Here is a 14,740-nt window from a genome sequence, read left to right as displayed (position 1 = left end):
GTTTTGTCTGTATGGAAGTTCATCCATCTGCCAGAAATTGGCTGAATGCATGATTTATATGGAAGTATAATTTTATCCAGCATTGATTTATTTGAAGTGGATCCACACCGGCTTGAGTTCAAATAATTTTTCCTTCAATAGTTTCTTTGAAGTATAAAGAATTTTTATATATATACACACACTTGTCTGACTCAGTAATTCACAAGACACAAAAAATAAGACCTGGTCAGATATTTTTATTTTGACGACAAGGGTAAAATCAATGTTAAAATGATGCTTAGATTCAAAACCATGTTTAAGCCAAATAATGGGATAAAGGAAAGGTTCACAATTGAAGGGGACGTAAAAAAAAACAGTTAAGCACTGAACTTAAAAGCCCCCAGATTAAAATAAAAATTCACAGGTCAATGATGTGCATGGGTACAATACAAAAAGTTTAAAAAAAGGCTTCACCATCAAATGATGCTTAGCTATAATGTACACCATTGTTAAGTTCATGTATGTATACAAAAAAAAAGAATCTCCCACATTGTCATGAAGTTGGGTCGTGTTCAAGTAATATGCACCTTCCGTTTAGTACTTAGTTCTCATCCTCGTATCATAATCCTCTTTTGAAATGAACAGAAACGGTCCTTCAAAGCAAAAAAAATGCCATAAACCACATTTCATATTCTACCAATACATATATACTGTATAAATACATACATAAATATATTTTACATACAACAGCCAAAACTTTTAAAAGGGGTGGATGAGAACTAGGGGATGGGAGATGGTAGTGTGTGTGTGTGTGTTTAACTTGCCACTGTACAGAGGCTAACTCTGCAATGATCAGAATGGGCCAGTAACTTGGTGTGCATGAGATGGTCAAAGGGCTCTTGCACTATTTAATTGCCCCAGTAGGGAGAGCTGCCATAGCTGGATTTGTTGACCTGGGTCTTCTGCTGCATGCTGCTGCTCTGGTTCCTCTGATTTGGCCCACCCTACACACACGCGCGCACACACACACACAGCACTTAATTATCTCTCATCTGAACATTCTCCACACTATATGATTTGTCTTTTACTTTCCATTAATCATAAGCTGAGGCTTACACAGTAAATTAATGTTCATGTTCTAGTTGTTAGTGTCCATCTGAGTGACTAATATACAAGAGGAATTTCCCAAATATTGAAAGATTCCGTGAGAAATGATCAGTCATTGCAAATTAATCCTTGTGAGATCTAAAATCTGTCTAGGATTTTATTTTATAAACATTTTTCTCTCACAGTCTATTTTAGTCTTTTAACTTTAGTTTGCCCACAAAGCTGCTTGACTACCAGTATTGCTTTAATGTGTGTCAGTGTGTAAACTAATAATCCGATAATTACCCCAGTTGGGCAGTTTAAACTGTGTCTTCAGCTGTGTGTTTGTAACCTACCTGTCCGTCCTGGGTGAGATGGTGGTGCAGCAGCTGGGAATGAGGCTGCTGGTGAGCAGGCAGAATATGCAGAAAAGGAGCTGGCGCGTATCCAGGGGCCCCACCGGGGTTCAGAGGTCCTGTACCCCCTAAAGCTGAGGGCAGGTTGAAGGGGGGTGGTGTGCCAGCATGGAAACCCTGTTTATCAAAGGACTGCAAGCAGGGGAAGTAAAAATGAACATAAATTCTGCCTGATAAACACACACCATTCAAACTCATTAAGAATATCAAAGCCCACATATGATATGCGATGTGTGGTCATTACCTGAGTCTTGTTGTAAACAGTTCCGCTGATGTCAGGCACGCCAGAGTTACTGGATGTCACTGAGACACCTGTGGATTTACAACGTAAAATGTTACTATTTTATCATGGAGAAGTAAAACTCTAAAAAACACACGTGTGACTTTTAGCACCTTTGCCTGGGCCAGAAGCAGCAGATTTGGCCTGTGTCTGAGAGCTGCTGCTGTACCCTTTACTGTATTCTGCTCCCCCTGGGCCTTGTGTCAGGTCATCATACCCTGAACATGAATTAATTAAATGCAAAAGACACGTAAAAAAAAAGGTGTATTTCAATGCACATCAAATATTAGCAATTTTGAAGTCTATGGCTCACCTGAGCTAAAGGTGTGCTGGCTGTAACCACTGGGCTGCTGGAATGGTGTGGAGGGGTTGCTCAGTCCCATGCTGTGCTGCTTAGCAGAAGCAGGAGGTACAAACATGGTGGGGCCATACTGAAAGGCGCTGGGCATGCCAGGCACACCTGGGTAATAGGGCAAGCCTGTGTAGCTGTAACCAGGGGGCAGAGCTGGGTTGAGGAAGGCCTGCTGGGTGCTGTGGTGGGCCTGCGGCTGAGGCTGGCTCTGACCTTGGCTCTGTGCCTGTGGGGGCTGAGCTGCCTGTGGAGCATGAGCTGCTGACAGGGTAGTTGGTGGAGCGGGTGAGGTGGAGTCGCCCCTGCCAAACTTAGTCACTTCACCTTTATGGGAAAGCGTGAGCTTATGTAAGCTTGTGTAACATTTTATAAACCAATGCAACATCTGTATAGCCAAAAATAACATAAAAACAAACAGAAATGGAACCGACACCAGTCTACCTGAGTAAGGATTATTGGCTAGGCTCCCATCTCTGCTAGACAGGGTTGCAGTGGGTCCTGGGAATGTGATTCCATAGTAATCCTGCATGGTGTGGAGCACAAGTATAGTGGGGAAATTAAACCAGACACGAAAGGAAAAAAAAAATCCTTACATTGCAGGGCTTTCAAATACAAATGATCCATTCTGGTAAACATACACAAACAAGTAGGTCACAGGTTGCTTAGAGGTGGGAATAGTAACAGTTTGGAGGACTGTGGCCATTTTGTGAAGCAGAGATCTGCTGCACTACTAAGGAAAGCTACTACTCATAAATAACCAGGTTTTACACTCACAAAAAAAGCTGAACAAGATGGATATGGACTCACCATTGGTAGCCTGGACTGCAGCATGTGGAGGTCTTCATAGCCATAGATTTGCTGTAGGACACAAAGATTCCTTCACACATACTTTTCTACATGTTGTAGAATATAATGATAAACAATGATCTAATGATCATATGACACACAGACCATTTAATGTGTCCATGAAAAGTAAAAGCTGATGTTTTTGGAAAATAAAATGCCTATAACGGTTACCGGGTATGCAGGCAGCAGGCCTCCAGGCCCCATAATATACTGGTTGGGTAGCAGCGGAGGAACCCCCTGAGACAAGTTAGGGGGGGCTTTTCCTGTAATGCAACACAGAAAACCACATTAGCAAATGGAAAAAAATTAATCTCAACAAAATCTTTCAACTACGCTGTACTAATGCATGTGAAAGCTGACCAGTAGAAGAAGAAAGCAAGGGTGTGGTTCTGATGGCTGATGGTGCAGTGGTTCCGTTCCCACTGAGCCCAAGAGTTGCTGAGTGCAAGCTGTTGCTTCCTGCACTGCTCACGCTGTTACTGGAAAGAGCCGAGACAGATGCGGAGGAAAACACCACTGACGATGCAGCCAGAGAATTCACGTTGTCCACATTAGTGTACTGCGGATAAAAAGATACATGGGGATATTAACGTCTTAACTTTATTATATATGTATATAGGTAAGAATAAAAACATGGATTGGAATGGAGTTAACGATCACTAAACTGTTGATAGTACAAAAATAGCATTCCAGTATTTTGTACTGTTTTGACAATATGCTGTGTGTGTGTGTGAGATCACACTCACCGTTAGTGAAGAGCTGGTGCCGAGGACTGATACCGAGGAATGGACACTGTTCACGTGGCTACTAGGGAAAAACAGATGGGAACAAAGAGAATCAACATGTCACTCTTTGCTTCCATCTTGACATGACATCCCAGAAATGAAGTAAGAGAGATATCCTGTTTACCTGCTGAGAGATGAGAGGGTTGAAGAGGGCAATTCAGTTGCCAGACTGGATAGAGTCGAGCTGTGGGGCGTAACTGAAGGGGGCAACAGAGACAATGGAGCAGAAGGTGCAACACTGGTGCTACTGCCTAAAGAAGGAGAATCTGGCTTTGGAGTGGAGGAACTCGATGTGGCTATAAGCAGAAGAAAAGCAGACATGTTTATGGAGCGCCGACGCAGAAAAATCACATCCAACGCAAAATAAAAAGAAAATCCACTTACAGTCTAGAGCAGCAGAGGTCCTTACGCTATTAAAACCATTCTGTTCAAGGAGAAGCCAAAAACACTCTCAACATTTATCATGAAGAATTCAAAAGCAAAAAAAAAAACAGTAATAAACGAAATGCACATATTTGAAATGCATGTATTATCTACTCCACAGCAAATGGGAAGGAGACACTCTTACCGTTACAGGTCCAGAGGACTCCTTGCTCTGGGAGAAGGTCAGTCGTGAGTGAGGAGCCACTCCACAGTCAAAGCTGTTCCCAGCTGAGGACGCCACCGAAGAAGATGAAGAGGAGGACGAGGAGGAGGCAGATGAGGAGGTAGAGGTGGACAATGAGGCAGCACTGGGGGTGATAAGGGAGGGAGCAAGACTGGGTAGAGGCACAGAGGGAGGTGGGTAGATGCTGTCAGAGGAGGCCAGAGGCAGCAGCAATGGGACAGGACTGGCCAGAGATTCACTGCTGGGATAAACATGCAATACTGTCAGTGTATATACAGGATCATTCAGTACGCTATATTCAATTTAAGAGGCTTAAAGACTAAGCTATGCAGAAGACCCGGTCTGATGTTTATGGATCTCTAGGTGTCCATGAAGTATACTCAGAGAGTTTAATAACACGCCCATAGTAACACTGACATTTGTCATTCATAACACAGTTGGCTTCTGTTAATGGAGATTTTATGACTCCAGTAAATCGGTATAATGCACCACATTCTGTTAACGTGCCTAAAATGTAAACATCTGGATCGTGTTCACCAAATAATTGGGTTATGCTAATAAAATAAATCTATGCTTCAAACATTAAGGAGTCTGCAAGTAAATAAAAAAAAATGAAGGAAAAAAAAATACAGGAAGATTAAAAAAAAATTCTCATCTAATATCTGACCTGATAGGTTTGGAGTATAAGCTGCTTTGAGTCTGAGGAACGGGTACGGCCGCTTCTCGTGTAGCTTCACTGTTACAGTTCTCAGGCTGGCCAAAGTCTGGTAATGCCGATTCTGAGCCAAAATCCAGAGCGCCGAATTGCACATTGAGCACAGAAAGTTCTGCCGAGCCGGGCATCTCCACCGCAGTGGACGGAATCTATATACACAGACAATGTTTTACATCACAACTATATGATTACTGTTACAAACTGTCTCACTGACAACAGTTCAGTTATTATTTTCTATTATAATTATTAAGTTCTTCATAAATCTATGAATTGAATCCACAAGACGACTATAGACGGTATGCTCCAGAGAGGGGGGTACAAAATGCTGATATACACAGTTCTCTGAGAAATATACAAAACACTTGTAAAATACTTATCGCATTACTGCACAAATTTTAAAAAAAATCCTATTGACAAAAGCACGGAACACAAAACATACTCACCTTGGATGTGGGAGCTACCCTTCGTTTCTGTGTCTTAATCTGCCGGTGCTGCGTGCTGCTGACCTGTGAGTCTGCAGGCTGTGGAGGGGCCACGTGGGTTTGAGAAGGCTCTGGTGCTTTGGAGAAGGCCTCCAGTGGAGCCTGGATGGCCGACGGGCCATTCTGAGTTGAAGGACTGGGCTGCCTCGCCAGTGGAAGAGATCCCGTGTTGCTTAGGGAGCTCTGCTGCCGCTGGCTCAGCTGGCTTAGCACCAATGAAGGCTCTGGTTGCATCTTAAACTCCCCTGGAAGGCACACAGCACAGAAAATAAAGCCCTAATTTATTTACTAGTTGAAAACTGAACATAAACAGAGAATATTATATGAATAACAGTCTGCAGTACTACTGGTTTGAAAATAATAACAAGAATAAAACTTACGACTGAATTGGGAGGGCAGTGAGGCAGAGCTCTGTGTTCCAGGAGGTTTGATATCCCAGGATGAAGAGGGAACAGACATCCCTGTGCTCCCCAGTCCCACTACAGGGGTACAGTTGTCCCCCGAGCTAGGAGGCTGGGAGGTAAGCTGCCCAAGACCTGGTCCCTTAAGCTGCTCCAGTATCTGTTGTCCAGCAGTCTGTCCCAGCTTTGGGCCACCCAGATCCCCAAATCCAGAACCTAAAACTGGGGACTGTAAACATAAACAAGATTTAATGCAAAAGAAATCCTAGCAGACTTTCAAAGCAGCAATACAACTAATTACACTTATGTGCCATATGATCCAAGATCGGTTCAGTTTTATTGTACTCTACATATGATTATCATGGACTACAATTTAATTAACTTACAAATAATGTCTAAAGTCGCATTCAAGAAAAATAAGTCAAACACATTCATGTTGCTGTCTCTGAAATTGCTCTGGTGTTTCCGAAATTGCTCTGGTGTATCCGAAACACCCAGTTTCTTGCTTCCAGTGCCTCACCAGGGTGGCATGTGCGTAGCTGGTAGTGCCGGTGGTGGTGCCTCCGTTGCGTGTGGGCTGGTGGTGGGAGTTGGTGAAAACGAGGCTTTGGCCAAGCCCTTGAGACGCGGCTGGCTTCAGATTCTCCAAGTCCTCTCTGCCAGCTGGCTTCTGCAGCAGAGACGCCAGGTCCAGACTGCACAAAACACCACAGAAACACAACTGATCAGCTGCCAGCATCATTACAGGAGCAATCTAATTACAACAGCAAGAGCAGCAAGCGCTGGTTATAACAAAGGTCACGTATATTTGTCACCTTTGGCCGGGTGTGATATGGTTCTCAGCTGGAGGTGCACATGAAGAGGTGAACACTTTGGTCTCTGAGAGCTGAAAGAACAAAACCTAATCATGAGCCACTGGTTGTAAATCTCTTAAAACCTCTTGGTATATAAAAATAAAGAGCGATGTTAAAAGATGGCTTGACCTACACTCACATCCTCGGTCCAGTCTTCAGCTGCCCAGTCTTCCAGAGTGTTGCGCCATGCCACTGGAGAACCATGACGAAGAAAGCAGACATGAGGGAAATCTTTGGCAAACAATTAGCTAGATTCTGCCACAAAAGTGAGATGTTTATGTGTTTTTCTCTCTTACCTGTACCATCTGTGGCATCATTGGTCCCCGATTCCCAAACGTCGGCGTGCGAGTTGGTCGTGCCACTGTCCATAGTGTAGTCCGCTGGGTTAAAGGTCCTGTGGATTGAACATGAAAAAAATGAGTGAGAAAAGGAAAATCTTAAATGGAGCGTAAACCATTGCAAAGCTGTGAATGGCCAGTTGAGTCCAGTGTGCACAAATTATCATACTGACCCCATTCCCTGCGCTGTAAACCTGCTGGCCCCTGGGGCTCGGCCTCTCCCTCTGCCTCCGGACCCTGCATACACACACGCGCAACTTCAACAAACAGTCAGACAGCAAAAAATGTGCGTGTCCAGCTTTTTGGGACATTTGTGTACCTCGTCCTTTCCCCCTGCGGCCACGGTCAGATCCTTTCTCCACTGGTGCAGGATCCACTCCATTCTCCTCAACCCTCGCTGACAACCATAAATTTACACACAGAGAAACAGAAAACATGCAGTAAAGTTGTCAAATCATACGTTTTGATTTTCACACATGCAAAAAAAAAATTTTTTTTGCTTAAAATTCAAATAATACAGATAAAAAAACAAAAAAGAAAAAAAAAAGAATCTGTATTTGGCATTTTGACAACACTAAAGAACTCACAATAGCAATTTGTATCGTTTATTGTGTTTGTGCACGCTACAAAACAAACCGTCTGTATGGCCAACATTTCTGTCACTACAATAGAGACTCTCAATAGCTTGAGAGTTCATACAACAACAGCAACATCTATAAAATCTCTAAGAAGGCTCAGCTTCTCTTACCTGGCCGATTACGACTGGCCCCCTTTCCTCTCCGGTTTGCTGCACCACGAGCCTTGCTGCTCTCTTTCTCACCTTTCTTCTCACGATTCTCCTTGTTCTCCTTGCTCTCTGAGGAGATCCCGTCCTTTCCCAGGCTTTTCTTTTTGCCCACCGTCTCCCAAGTTGTCTAGAAAAGTGCAAAGACAACCTTTATAAGATTCAGATGAAGACATCAATATAATGAATGATGATTAAATAACATACGTACACTACTATATGGCAAAGTATTACAAAATGTTAAATTCTATTTCATACTACAAAGAAATCGTTACAAGTCTGTGATAAAACAGAAAAAATATCCAACTAGTTATGAAAATCAATTAGCCAGTTCACACCCATGAGGCCAAATCAGAGTGAAATTAGCACTTTTAATATTACACATAACTTAGTAATCTCACATTCATTCACATATAAATCAACAAACCAAAAATATAATAAACCTTTCCGAAGTGTGCACTGACATCACAAGATTCACTAAAGAACAAAACATGGAGTCAGCTCAAATGATTTGGGGAAAAAAAATCATGTTACATTAATATCTCATTTAAAACATATTATTTGTTGGTCTAAATATCCAGCATACTTCACATTTACGCAGTGATGTGTTCCACGTGTCCTTCAGCTCAGTTTGTGTACATGTGAAAATACAGGCCATGTTTGGTTCACTTCCTGCAGTTCAGAGCAGAGTCGACACGTATCTGCAATCCGACTGCGCTAAAGCTCACCGAACTCAGACTCTCACAAACTGCATGTTTAGGTTTTATGTGCGATTGCTGTGGTTTCACTTACTGTGAGGTGAGGATAACACACCACTGCTCGACTCAAATAAGCTAATGTGTAAACGCGCCCTCGTGTAAACCAGCTCCCATTGCAACGCACTCGGTGTTAGTCTCAGAAACATCAAAACAAAGGACCTTTTTACACCTGGTCACTTCATGTGTTTTCTCTGATTTGTTAAAACTGTTCCATTTAGATTAGGCCACATAAGCGCGTCTCGGTGAATCGGATATCGATCCGATCTTTCTACTCCCTCCCAAAATGCAAATATATGTCATTTCCGGGGTAACTGAGATGGAACACGCTTTGGTGTATGCGGTTTTCAGAATGCAATCAAAAAGAAGACGAAAAAACTCGTTACGACGGTTATGCTACAAAAAACAGCATTTACTGTTTGCTGCATTTTCGCTGGCGGCAGCAGCGCATTTTAAGACCCAACGAGACACCTGGGTGAAAGATCACCTGTGAGTGACGTACTTCCGTTTGGGAGGAGTATAGCGCTGACATATGTGGCTTGAACAACCACATTTAGGGCATTTAGACCTGATCTTTTTACGATTGGATAGCTATCTGATCACAGAAAACGCATAAAGTGACCAGCTGTAAAAAGCCCCAAAAAGAACTATGCTACTGTACTTCTGACCCCGGAATGACCGGGGTATATCTATTTACAAATACAAAGACTATATTTTTAAATATCTATACACATTATATGACAAAATGTTTGTAGACACCTGACCATAACAGTCATGCTTTTTGAACATCCTATTCCAGATTTAATCCCCTCTCTGTTGATATAATTACTGCCACTTCTCTTTTGGGAAGAACTAGATTTTGTGGGGATTTGTGCTCATTCAGCCAAAGAGCATTACTGAAGTCAGGCACTGATGTCGGGTGAGGAGACCTGGGGTATAGTTTGTGGTGGTGTTCATTTTAAATGTGTTCAGAGGGATTGTAATAAGGGCTATGCGCAGGACACTCAAGATCTTCCACACCAACATCGATAATCCAAGTGTTCATGGAGCTCCATTTGTGCAGTTGTATTGTAACGCTGCAACGTGTTTAGCTCCTCAGTTACTGTGATGCTACAGCATACAATGACATACATTTGGTCATACACTACAGCTTAATCTTCTAAACTAACCCAATAAAAAAAGTGTGTTTGTGTTTTTACCGTGTCAGAGGTCCCCTCCAACAGGAAGTTGATGGCTCTGTTGACATCTTCATTACAGTCATGAAGAGCAACCATGCACTCATCCTGGTTCTTCCCCGTCACCTCCATGAGCTACAAACACACACACACACTTACTTAAGCATACATTGGTAGTTCTGATATTAAGATGACAAATGACGGGTTAAACATGAACCCATGCCTCACCTGGTTGACTTTATCCTCAAAATCTGCATCATTCTTATCATAAATCATTTGGGCAAGTCGGATCTGTTCGGCTGTAGCCTGAAAACGTTTTTCAATTAAACAAATAAAAACACAAGAATAAAAAAAACATCAAAAAATTAGGAAACATCTGACAAATCGACACCACTGCTCATAAAGCTTGACTTTTTGGGGTTAACATTTCATCAGGATTTAATTCCAAATCAGACTTGTATTAATGTAAATGATAAGCCTAGCTTGATAGACATGTCGTTACAATAACACTCAAAAGCAAAGGGAAAATTACACGCTGAGAATTTACGCATCAACCCGAGTGCTTCGTGTGTACCTGAAGCTGTTTCTGTGGCTGTGTGGTCTGTGTGGATGTGGGCAGCACTTTCTCCCGAGTGCCCCGGGCTCGGTCGCCGCCCAGCGAGGTCATCATATACAGTATATACAAAAGAATGTATGTACAAAATAGAAAAATCTGGAAAATAAAGCAGAAAAATAAGTAAGTGTACATACATTCTATACAATCTTACTAATCAGTTAGCTCCGATCGTGGCCAAGAGAAATCAAACTATATCCGTTTTGATAAAAAAGTCTTCATAGCGCGCACACACACACACACACTATAATAACATACCACACAGCCACTCCCTGAGTGCATGTGCACATCTGGAAGGAGAGTTCAAGCAATACTCTACTGTTGTTTTTTTTTTAAACCATTGAATCTCTATCCATAACATCTGTAATGTATTTGTGATTATCATGGCTAAGAATTCAACACACACCCCCTGCACAGAGAACAAAACAGAAAACTTGTAGACCCAAGAGCAGGGGAAATTGTTTGGGAAATTAAAAAAAAAAAAAAAATTTGATCCAAATATAACATGCATTCTTGTTTTGGTTGTCATTTCAGACATGGGACTACTCTATTAAAAGGAAAAAATTGCACTAATTTGTTCGCAACACTGACAGGTTCATTATGTAAAGAAAAAAAAAACGTTCTATAGTGTTGTTATAGGAAAATAATCAATGGCCTCTTGGTTCTGATAACAATTCCATATCAGAGTTGTTTATTTACCAATAACACCATGTTCCAAAGTATTTTATTCGTTTTCGAGAACAGTGCAATGAATGTTTTATATGTTAATGGTTACAAGTCATGTTATGGACCTGTAACACAAGACACTTCCTTCCATAACTATTAAAGAAACATTTCCTTAAAGAAAGTTTCACCATATCAATGATTATATTTTTTTTTCTTAAATCATGCAGTGGGACCACTAAAAAAAGATCTAATGAATTAAAGACCTTCTGACAATTTGAAATCAAAAATACAACACCGGTGTGATACGAAAGTCTGTAAACACGTTTGTCCGTTCTTCTCTTCTCAAATATCAAAGCTGGCTCTGGATGTACTGGAGTTAGTTTGCATCATGGTTCTATTATGGTTGTAATAATTGTACCTGGAATTCTGAAAAGACATAACAGGGGAACGAACATCTGTTACAAAGAAGGCTTAGAAGATTAGAAAGTGAGAGATTCCAAATTAAGAGATGTGACCATTATACAGACGGACGTGTCCTTCCTAATACTACATAAAGCTTTTCAAAGCACTAACCTCACCCAAGATTTCATTTAAAGCAGGGGTTCCAAAAACTAGGGGTCACGACCCCATGCAAAGTCACTTGTTTCACATATCGGATTCCCGTCTTTCATTTGATTCAGCTCATTTCATTTTACAAATGAATATGAGGAAAAATCTAAGACAGAGTTCAACAAAAAAAACTTCCCTGTCCATCTACCTCCACTAAACAAACTAGTTGTGCCTCTTAAGTAGTCTAATATTATAGACACTTCCTGAGTACCACTGACACTGCAGGTTTCCTATTTCACTATCATAATGATTGAACTATAGAAACCTCTCCTGTTAACTTCAAACCTAAATAAAGGTCTGTAATCTTTATAACAGCATGACGGCAATCAAGCTGCCCGAAGAGAAAGCTGAACAGAAACCGAACTTGTTAGTTTGCATCAAATTGGTAAACATTTGGCGGTTCGAATTGGTAGCCTGACCGTTAAGTGGCGGTCGCTTTTAAATCTTCCACGTGTGAATAATCATGCAAGTATAACCCAACACTTCTCAACAGACTGATAAGTGCAAGAAATATTTATTCTATTCACTTATGATAAACAAATTTGACTGTTATATAGCAGTCAGTATATACACAGTGGTCAAAGCTTGGGGTCAAAGAAAATTTATAATGTCCATTTGGGGTTGTCTGGGAACCTTGTTTGGAAATTTCTGATTTTATGTTCCATATATAGCACAGTCTATGGTCATTCTAATAGATATATTATTATTCATTTTTAATAAATGGTGTTTTTATTTTTCTAAAATGCATCAGGAATTAGGCTTAAAGATGTAAAATGTGACTAGTGACTAAGCTCATTAATTTATGGCCTTCTACAATGTGACATTTCTACAATTTATAGTCATACAACAAGCTCCCATTTAATGTTCAAACAAATGATTCTATCTATGTAACTATGTCTTTCAGCAGCCAAAGTTGCTGTGAGCCCAACTCTCTAGAAAAGCCTGTTGTATGGAGGCTTACAGTAACTGACTCCACTGGGAAGCGTTTAACCCTCTCAAGTCACTTAATACACATCAGGATACAACTTGTTATAATAAATAAGAAATAAAACCATTTAGACCGTGCTTTTAAACCACTTAATTGCGTTTAGAAACATTTAGTCTCCGAGACGTGGATAAAAAGCTATAAACCGCTGTTCCGTCTCCATCCTCTGTCCCTTTCTTTCTCACGAACTAAGACCTAATAATAATTCCTCTGTCCTGAAAACTTTCCCATGTATTTTCCGATTTTACATAGCAGTGCCACTGATGTCTTATTTTGTAAATGTCTAATAAATGTAATATCAGCAATTCTGTTTTTCTTGGTCAAGTAAGAACACATTTTTTTATTTCTTAATTACTAGCCTTACAAGTCCGTGTGAATTAACAGTTACTACAGAAATGGGACCGAATTAGAACAAGTACATTAATAGAAACCTGCGGTTTGAATAACGGCTGGAACTCCTGGCAAGGTTTTGCTTATAGTAAACCGATTATTATTCACCTACAGACAAAAAATAATAATCAAGAACTGAATAGTAGTTTGATACGGAAATACATCTCTGATTAGAATAAACTAACTTGTATTAGTAGATCATTAAAGGTGTACAATAGAAGAAAATTAGTGGTCCAGGTGAAAACCTGGAATAGTATTGGATCATATTACACTAGCTTTTCCAAAATAAAGTTTATGTCATGAACAAATCAGAAGCAAATTTCCCCCATTGCTATTCTTCATGGTTCACCTAAATTACTAAGGTTTCTCATACTGTACTTTACTGTATAACCTGAACCCTTACAGTCTTGGTTTAAATGGAAGTTCATTTGGTATCACGATTTTACTGGGGGGAAAAACCCAGTTAGATAAAATTTAAAACATTTTTAATAAAAAAATCTTAATCAGCCTCTGATTTCTTGTCACTCTTAGAGGAACAAGTCTTTGGTGACTCTCTGGGACAACACAGATTTATTACTGAGCTCTTTATAAATATAAACATTAAAGCCTTAGATTACTTTGCAAATAATCAATAAGTAATATTTATATCATAGCAGACATTGTATGATGTAACATGAATCGGGCAAACAAAATGAGAAGCAATTTTCGGTTCAAACAAAGGATGGATTTGTTTGTTATTCCATCTAACATTTTTAACAACCGATTCAGCAGGCTAACTCATTATTACCAATTCAATCCAGAGTCGACTCACAGAGTTGACACACTGGTAATGATTTGTTTTATTGTTTATTTTTTATACTGATGTATAAATAAATAAATAATGTTTCATGTGCGATTGCGAAATGTAAACAATGTTAGCAAAGCTAGCTAGAAAGCTACAGCTAGCTGGAATTCAGGAGTCCTTTGTGTCCGTGCTGGCTAACTCGCTAATGCTAACTAATTTTCGGTTCAACTCAATTGATGGGTTTTAGGTAGCGAGCTAGCTAACGAAGTTGAGTTGAGCGCGCTGGCTAGGTCGTAAACTGTGGTGTTGAAATTGTGTTAAGTTCTCGTTAATGAAGCGAGGAGCGAAATGCAGAACGAGACTGAAACAGGCCCATCAGCGGTATTACTCAGAAAATGGCCACACACACCGAACAGCCGGAGCCGATGCTAGCATTCTGCCGGGAACATGCTAACGCTGCTAACGCTAACGGCGCAGAAGCGACACAAAACACACACACACAAATATCTCCCTTTATTAATTCCTTTACACGCCGAACAATAGGAGACGTCCCAATCAACGCGTCATCGCCTGCTTATACGCAGACGCGTACGAGTTGCTTTTTAAACGTACGCGAGATTTGTTTTGTATTTTTCGATACAAATATATAAAAAATATATATAGTTACCTGCTAACACGCTTCCCTCAGCCAAGCAGCGAGCAGACACGGTCACGTGACACACCAGGCGCGCGGCCGCGGCAGAACAACAGCGGCGGGAGCGCGCGCACAGATTGCACGAAAACAATACAAAAACTGTGTGCGCGCGCGCGTGCAGTACAGTAGAAGCTATACGTGCAC

The 14,740-nt window shown here is 40.8% G+C and overlaps 1 protein-coding gene across 3 annotated transcripts; it reads right to left on the bottom strand.

The window, feature by feature from the left end:
• Window positions 1–216: 216 nt before the first annotated feature.
• On the bottom strand, window positions 217–14,702 carry ubap2a (ubiquitin associated protein 2a). 3 transcript variants are annotated; one of them, XM_060890420.1, is made up of 27 exons: window positions 14,570–14,702; window positions 10,430–10,567; window positions 10,084–10,161; window positions 9,880–9,990; window positions 7,890–8,055; window positions 7,461–7,538; window positions 7,315–7,378; window positions 7,100–7,197; window positions 6,937–6,995; window positions 6,765–6,835; window positions 6,470–6,644; window positions 5,929–6,178; window positions 5,510–5,793; window positions 5,019–5,215; window positions 4,313–4,592; window positions 4,129–4,168; window positions 3,869–4,040; window positions 3,706–3,766; window positions 3,320–3,518; window positions 3,131–3,222; window positions 2,921–2,971; window positions 2,555–2,636; window positions 2,075–2,437; window positions 1,875–1,979; window positions 1,726–1,793; window positions 1,422–1,613; window positions 217–983 (listed from the first exon to the last, which is right to left on the bottom strand). In XM_060890420.1, the coding sequence occupies exons 2-27, from the start codon at window positions 10,523–10,525 to the stop codon at window positions 888–890; spliced, it is 3,528 nt and encodes a 1,175-aa protein (XP_060746403.1). In that variant the 5' UTR covers window positions 10,526–10,567; window positions 14,570–14,702; the 3' UTR covers window positions 217–887. The 3 variants fall into 3 exon arrangements, with proteins under 3 accessions (XP_060746403.1, XP_060746405.1, XP_060746404.1); XM_060890422.1 differs by having other exon boundaries at window positions 4,313–4,589; XM_060890421.1 differs by having other exon boundaries at window positions 3,706–3,763; window positions 4,313–4,589.
• Window positions 14,703–14,740: the final 38 nt, after the last annotated feature.

Source organism: Tachysurus vachellii, chromosome 17 (genome assembly GCF_030014155.1).
Source record: "Tachysurus vachellii isolate PV-2020 chromosome 17, HZAU_Pvac_v1, whole genome shotgun sequence".
NCBI classification, from domain to species: Eukaryota; Metazoa; Chordata; class Actinopteri; order Siluriformes; family Bagridae; genus Tachysurus; species Tachysurus vachellii.
The sequence above is the reverse complement of the archived record's forward strand: the minus strand, read 5'-3'. Positions and strand labels throughout refer to the sequence as shown.